Source organism: Petromyzon marinus (assembly GCF_048934315.1).
Source record: "Petromyzon marinus isolate PM22_M1 ecotype Great Lakes invasive population chromosome 80 unlocalized genomic scaffold, UKy_Petmar_22M1.pri1.0 chr80_unloc.1, whole genome shotgun sequence".
Taxonomy (NCBI): domain Eukaryota; kingdom Metazoa; phylum Chordata; class Hyperoartia; order Petromyzontiformes; family Petromyzontidae; genus Petromyzon; species Petromyzon marinus.
Genome location: NW_027422629.1, coordinates 1,312,403 through 1,319,902, shown reverse-complemented (window position 1 = coordinate 1,319,902; position 7,500 = coordinate 1,312,403). Strand labels below are relative to the sequence as shown.

The window sequence follows — 7,500 nt, the reverse complement described above, 5'->3', positions numbered from 1 at the left end:
CAAACACGGCGAGTTGAGTTGATGCCAAAGAGCTCCATTTTGGTCTCATCTGACCACAACACTTTCACCCAGTTGTCCTCTGAATCATTCAGATGGTCATTGGCAAACTTCAGACGGGCATGTATATGTGCTTTCTTGAGCAGGGGGACCTTGCGGGCGCTGCAGGATTTCAGTCCTTCACGGCGTAGTGTGTTACCAATTGTTTTATTGGCGACTATGGTCCCAGCTGACTTGAGATCATTGACAAGATCCTCCCGTGTAGTTCTGGGCTGATTCCTCACCGTTCTCATGATCATTGCAACTCCACGAGGTGAGATCTTGCATGGAGCCCCAGGCCGAGGGAGATTGACAGTTCTTTTGTGTTTCTTCCATTTGTGAATAATCGCACCAACTGTTGTCACCTTCTCACCAAGCTGCTTGGCAATGGTCTTGTAGCCCATTCCAGCCTTGTGTAGGTCTACAATCTTGTCCCTGACATCCGTGGAGAGCCCTTTGGTCTTGGCCATGGTGGAGAGTTTGGAATCTGATTGATTGATTGCTCCTGTGGACAGGTGTCTTTTATACAGGTAACAAGCTGAGATTAGGAGCACTCCCTTTAAGAGTGTGCTCCTAATCTCAGCTCGTTACCTGTATAAAAGACACCTGGGAGCAGAAATCTTTCTGATTCAGAGGGGGTCAAATACTTATTTCCCTCATTAAAATGCTAATCAATTTATAACATTTTTCACATGCGTTTTTCTGGATTTTCCTGTTGTTATTCTGTCTACCACCGTTCAAATAAACCTACCATTAAAATTATAGACTGATCATTTCTTTGTCAGTGTGCAAACGTACAAAATCAGCAGGGGATCAAATACTTTCTCCCTCACTGTAGTAGTGGTGGTAGTGGTGGTGGTGTTAATGGTGGTGGTAGTGGTTTATGGTGGTGGTGGTGGTAGTGGTGGTGGTGGTGTTAGTGGTGGTGTTAGTTGTGGAGGTAGTTGTGGTGGTAGTTGTGGTGGTGGTGGTAGTGGTGGTTATGGTAGTGATGGTGGTGGTAGTGGTGATGGTAGTGGTGATGGTAGTTGTGGTGGTAGTTGTGGTGGTAGTAGTGGTGGTCGTGGTGGTAGTTATGGTAGTGGTGGTAGTGGTAGTGCTGGTGGTGGTGGTGACAGTGGTGGTGGTTGTGGTGGTGGTAGTGGTGGTGGTTGTGGTGGTGACAGTGGTGGTGGTAGTTATGGTAGTGATGGTGGTGGTGGTAGTGGTGGTTATGGTAGTGATGGTGGTGGTAGTGGTGGTGGTAGTTATGGTAGTGATGGTGGTGGTGGTAGTGGTGATGGTAGTGATGGTTGGATGGTGGCGGTCGTGGTGGTGGTTGCTGCTGCTACTCACTACTAACAGCACTTGCCCCTGCAGTCTGTCAGAGGCTATACGGGGGATCTTTGTCTGTGTCTGTGTGTGAGGTGCTAGCTGACAGCACTTGCCCCTGCAGTTTGTTAGAGGCTACACGGGGGAGCTTTGTCTGTGTCTGTGTGTGAGGTGCTAGCTAACAGCACTTGCCCCTGCAGCCTGTTAGAGGCTACACGGGGGATCTTTGTCTGTGTCTGTGTGAGATGCTAGCTAACAGCACTTGCCCCTGCAGCCTGTTAGAGGCTACACGGGGGACCTTTGTCTTTTTGTCTTCTCATTATCAGAGAGAGGAGTGTTGGTGGAGTTACTGGGCTGTATGCCCTGTGTCTGTGTGTGTGTGTTTGTGTGTGTGCTTGTGTGTGTGTGTTTGTGTGTTTGTGTGTGTGTGTCTGTGTGTGTGTGTGTTTGTGTGTTTGTGTGTGTGTGTCTGTGTGTGTGTGTGTCTGTGTGTGTATGTGTCTGTGTGTGTGTGTCTGTGTGTTTGTGTGTGTGTCTGTGTGTGTGTTTGTGTGTTTGTGTGTGTGTGTCTGTGTGTGTGTGTGTGTCTGTGTGTGTGTTTGTGTGTTTGTGTGTGTGTGTCTGTGTGTTTGTGTGTGTGTCTGTGTGTGTGTCTGTGTGTGTGTGTCTGTGTGTGTGTGTCTGTGCGTGTCTGTGTGTGTATCTGTCTGTGTGTGTGTGTCTGTGTGTGTGTCTGTGTGTGTGTGTCTGTGTGTCTGTGTGTGTCTGTGTGTGTGTGTCTGTGTGTGTGTCTGTCTGTGTGTGTGTCTGTCTGTGTGTCTGTGTGTCTGTGTGTGTCTGTGTGTGTCTATGTGTGTGTGTCTGTGTGTCTGTGTGTGTGTGTGTCTGTGTGTGTGTGTGTGTCTGTGTGTGTGTGTGTGTGTCTGTGTGTGTGTCTGTGTGTGTGTGTGTGTCTGTGTGTGTGTCTGTCTGTCTGTGTGTGTGTGTGTGTCTGTGTGTGTGTCTGTGTGTCTGTGTATGTGTGTCTGTGTGTGTGTCTGTGTGTCTGTGTGTGTGTGTGTGTCTGTGTGTGTGTGTCTGTGTGTTTGTCTGTGTGTGTCTGTGTGTGTGTGTCTGTGTCTGTGTGTGTGTCTGTGTGTGTGTCTGTGTGTGTGTCTGTGTGTGTGTCTGTGTGTGTGTCTGTGTGTGTGTCTATGTGTGTGTGTCTGTGTGTCTGTGTGTGTGTGTCTGTGTGTGTGTGTCTGTGTGTGTGTGTCTGTGTGTCTGTGTGTGTGTGTCTGTGTGTGTGTGTCTGTGTGTGTGTGTGTCTGTGTCTGTGTGTGTCTGTGTCTGTGTGTGTGTGTGTCTGTGTCTGTGTGTGTCTGTGTGTGTGTGTGTCTGTGTGTGTGTGTCTCTGTGTGTGTCTGTGTGTGTGTGTGTGTCTGTGTGTGTGTGTCTGTGTGTGTCTGTGTGTGTGTCTGTGTGTGTGTCTGTGTGTGTGTGTCTGTGTGTGTGTCTGTGTGTGTGTGTCTGTGTGTGTGTCTGTGTGTGTGTGTGTCTGTGTGTGTGTCTGTGTGTGTGTGTGTCTGTGTGTGTGTCTGTGTGTGTGTCTGTGTGTGTGTGTGTTTGTGTGTGTGTGTGTCTGTGTGTGTGTCTGTGTGTCTGTGTGTGTGTCTGTGTGTGTGTCGTTATTTTCGTCCGTACTTGCTGCAGTTCTCTCAAAGTGTCGCTCATTCTGTTTGTACCCCCTCTCTCTCCTCTCTCTCCACCTCTTCAGTGTGAACTCTCTCTGTGTCTCCCGCTGTCTCTCTGTGTCTCTCTGTGTCTCTCTCTGTCTCTCTGTGTCTCTCGCTGTCTCTGTGTCTCTCTTTGTCTCCCTGTGTCTCTCCGTATCTCTCTGTCTCGCTGTGTCTCCCTCTGTCTCTCTGTGTCTCTCTCTGTCTCTCTCTGTCTCTCCGTGTCTCTCTCTCTGTCTCTCTGTGTCTCTCTGTGTCTCTCTCTGTATCTCTCTGTGTCTCTCTGTGTCTTTCTCTGTCTCTCTGTGTCTCTCTCTGTCTCTCTGTCTCTCTGCCTCTGAATCTGCTGCTTCATCGTCAGCACACCACCACCACCATCACCACCATCACCACCACCATCACCACCATCACCACCACCACCATCATCATCACCACCACCACCATCACCACCATCACCACCACCATCACCACCATCATCACCACCACCACCATCACCACCATCACCTCCACCATCACCATCACCACCACCATCACCACCACCATCACCATCACCACCACCATCACCATCACCACCACCATCACCACCACCACCACCATCACCACCACCACCATCACCACCATCACCACCATCACCACCACCACCATCACCACCATCACCACCATCACCACCACCACCATCACCACCACCACCGTCACCACCACCACCATCACCACCACCACCATCACCACTACCATCACCACCACCACCACGTATCCTGCGCAAACTCTTGGGGTGGTTTTGGTATTTTTATTTTTTATTTTCCGGGATATCGGAGGGCGTCTAGCGGTGGAGACACGCCGGGAGATGGAATCTGTCTTCCGCAGGTAAAATACAACAAAAATATTCTGTCTGTCTGGGTCTGTCTCTCTGTCTCTGTCTCTCTGTCTCTCTGTGTCTGTCTCACTGTGTCTCTCTGTCTCTGTCTCTCTGTCTCTGCCTCTCTGTGTCTGCTTCTCTGTGTCTGTCTCTCTGTGTCTCTCTCTCTGTGTCTCTCTCTCTGTGTCTGTCTCTCTGTGTCTGTCTCTCTGTGTCTCTGTCTCTGTCTCTCTGTCTCTCTGTGTCTGTCTCACTGTGTCTCTCTGTCTCTGTCTCTCTGTCTCTGCCTCTCTGTGTCTGCTTCTCTGTGTCTGTCTCTCTGTGTCTCTCTCTCTGTGTCTCTCTCTCTGTGTCTGTCTCTCTGTGTCTGTCTCTCTGTGTCTCTGTCTCTGTCTCTGTTTCTGCCTCTCTGTCTCTCTGTGTCTGTCTCTCTGTGTCTGTCTCTCTGTGTCTGTCTCTCTGTGTCTGTCTCTCTGTGTCTGTCTCTCTGTCTATCTGTGTCTGTCTCTCTGTCTCTCTGTGTCTGTCTCTCTGTGTCTGTCTCTCTGTCTCTCTGTGTCTGTGTCTATCTGTCTGTGTCTGTCTCTCTGTGTCTGTCTCTCTGTGTCTGTCTCTCTGTGTCTGTCTCTCTGTATCTGTCTCTCTGTGTCTCTGTCTCTCTGTGTCTGTCTCTCTGTGTCTGTCTGTCTGTGTCTGTCTCTCTGTGTCTGTCTCTCTGTGTCTGTCTCTCTGTGTCTGTCTCTCTGTGTCTGTCTCTCTGTGTCTGTCTCTCTGTGTCTGTGTCTCTGTGTCTGTGTCTCTGTGTCTGTCTCTCTGTGTCTGTCTCTCTGTGTCTGTGTCTGTCTCTCTGTGTCTGTCTCTCTGTGTCTGTCTCTCTGTGTCTGTCTCTCTGTGTCTGTCTCTCTGTGTCTGTCTCTCTGTGTCTGTCTCTCTGTGTCTGTCTCTCTGTGTCTGTCTCTCTGTGTCTGTCTCTCTGTGTCTGTCTCTCTGTGTCTGTCTCTCTGTCTCTGTGTGTCTGTCTCTCTGTGTCTGTCTCTCTGTGTCTGTCTCTCTGTCTCTCTGTGTCTGTCTCTCTGCGTCTCGCCTGTTGCCTGTGTAGACGGGTGAGAGGGGGGTAAGCCACGATGGCTATGAGATGTTGACTACCTCGCTTGGTATACAGGAGGTCGTGGGTTCGATCCCTACCCTGACGATGCCTGCTGCTGCTGCTGTAGATTTGGAGTCTCTCTCTCTCTCCGTGGTGCTGGTGGTGATGGTGGTGGTGATGGTGGTGGTGGCGGTGATGGTGGTGATGGTGGTGATGGTGGTGATGGTGGTGGTGATGGTGGTGATGGTGGTGGTGATGGTGGTGATGGTGATGGTGGTGATGGTGGTGGTGATGATGGTGGTGATGGTGGTGATGGTGGTGGTGGTGATGGTGGTGGTGATGGTGGTGGTGGTGGTGATGGTGGTGGTGGTGGTGATGATGGTGGTGGTGGTGATGGTGGTGGTGGTGATGGTGGTGGTGATGGGGATGTTGGTGGTGGTGGCAGTGATTAGACAGGGAGCACAGCTGTCTCTGTGTGTGACAGCTGTCTGTGTGTGTGATAGCTGTCTCTGTGTGTGTGACAGCTGTCTCTGTGTGTGTGTGACAGCTGTCTCTGTGTGTCTGTGACAGCTGTCTCTGTGTGTGACAGCTGTCTCTGTGTGTGTGACAGCTGTCTCTGTGTGTGTGTGTGACAGCTGTCTCTGTGTGTGTGACAGCTGTCTCTGTGTGTGTGTGACAGCTGTCTCTGTGTGTGTGACAGCTGTCTCTGTGTGTGTGTGACAGCTGTGTGTGTGTGTGTGACAGCTGTCTCTGTGTGTGTGTGACAGCTGTCTCTGTGTGTGTGTGACAGCTGTCTCTGTGTGTGTGTGTGTGACAGCTGTCTCTGTGTGTGTGTGACAGCTGTCTCTGTGTGTGTGTGTGACAGCTCTGTGTGTGTGTGACAGCTGTCTGTGTGTGTGACAGCTGTCTCTGTGTGTGTGTGACAGCTCTGTGTGTGTGTGACAGCTGTCTGTGTGTGTGACAGCTGTCTCTGTGTGTGTGTGACAGCTGTCTCTGTGTGTGTGTGACAGCTGTCTCTGTGTGTGTGTGACAGCTGTCTCTGTGTGTGTGACAGCTGTCTCTGTGTGTGTGACAGCTGTCTCTGTGTGTGTTTGACAGCTGTCTCTGTGTGTGTGTGACAGCTGTCTCTGTGTGTGTGTGACAGCTGTCTCTGTGTGTGTGACAGCTGTCTCTGTGTGTGACAGCTGTCTCTGTGTGTGTGTGTGACAGCTGTCTCTGTGTGTGTGTGTGACAGCTGTCTCTGTGTGTGACCGCTGTCTCTGTGTGTGTGTGACAGCTGTCTCTGTGTGTGTGTGACAGCTGTCTGTGTGTGTGACAGCTGTCTCTGTGTGTGTGTGACAGCTGTCTCTGTGTGTGACCGCTGTCTCTGTGTGTGTGTGACAGCTGTCTCTGTGTGTGTGTGACAGCTGTCTCTGTGTGTGTGTGATAGCTGTCTCTGTGTGTGTGACAGCTGTCTCTGTGTGTGTGACAGCTGTCTCTGTGTGTGTGACAGCTGTCTCTGTGTGTGTGACAGCTGTATCTGTGTGTGTGTGTGACAGCTGTCTCTGTGTGTGTGTGTGACAGCTGTCTCTGTGTGTGTGTGACAGCTGTCTCTGTGTGTGTGACAGCTGTCTCTGTGTGTGTGTGTGACAGCTGTCTCTGTGTGTGACAGCTGTCTCTGTGTTTGTGTGTGACAGCTGTCTCTGTGTGTGTGTGACAGCTGTCTCTGTGTGTGTGTGTGACAGCTGTCTCTGTGTGTGACAGCTGTCTCTGTGTTTGTGTGTGACAGCTGTCTCTGTGTGTGTGTGACAGCTGTCTCTCTGTGTGTGTGACAGCTGTCTCTGTGTGTGTGTAACAGCTGTCTCTGTGTGTGTGTGATAGCTGTCTCTGTGTGTGACAGCTGTCTCTGTGTGTGTGACAGCTGTCTCTGTGTGTGACAGCTGTCTCTGTGTGTGTGACAGCTGTCTCTGTGTGTGTGTGACAGCTGTCTCTGTGTGTGTGTGACAGCTGTCTCTGTGTGTGTGTGTGACAGCTGTCTCTGTGTGTGTGTGTGACAGCTGTCTCTGTGTGTGTGACAGCTGTCTCTGTGTGTGTGACAGCTGTGTGTGTGACAGCTGTCTCTGTGTGTGTGACAGCTGTCTCTGTGTGTGTGTGTGACAGCTGTCTCTGTGTGTGTGTGACAGCTGTCTCTGTGTGTGTGTGTGACAGCTGTCTCTGTGTGTGACAGCTGTCTCTGTGTGTGTGTGTGACAGCTGTCTCTGTGTGTGTGTGTGACAGCTGTCTCTGTGTGTGTGTGTGACAGCTGTCTCTGTGTGTGTGACAGCTGTCTCTGTGTGTGTGACAGCTGTGTGTGTGACAGCTGTCTCTGTGTGTAACAGCTGTCTCTGTGTGTGTGACAGCTGTCTCTGTGTGTGTGTGACAGCTGTCTCTGTGTGTGTGTGACAGCTGTCTCTGTGTGTGTGTGACAGTTGTCTCTGTGTGTGTGACAGCTGTCTCTGTGTGTGTGACAGCTGTCT

General features: G+C 50.9%; 1 protein-coding gene across 3 annotated transcripts in view; it reads left to right on the top strand.

Moving 5' to 3' along the window:
* Nucleotides 1-604: 604 nt before the first annotated feature.
* Nucleotides 605-7,500, top strand: part of LOC142908327 (uncharacterized) — an 18,828-nt gene continuing 11,932 nt past the window's right edge. The window contains exon 1 of one of the 3 annotated variants that reach the window (XR_012931692.1): nt 605-3,926. Coding sequence is in view for 1 of the 3 variants with exons in the window: in XM_076058874.1 (XP_075914989.1) it covers nt 3,907-3,926 (20 nt within the window). In the remaining 2 variants the exon portion in view is untranslated. The remainder of the gene's footprint in view (nt 3,927-7,500) is intronic. The other 2 variants (XR_012931691.1, XM_076058874.1) reach the window with 2 other exon arrangements.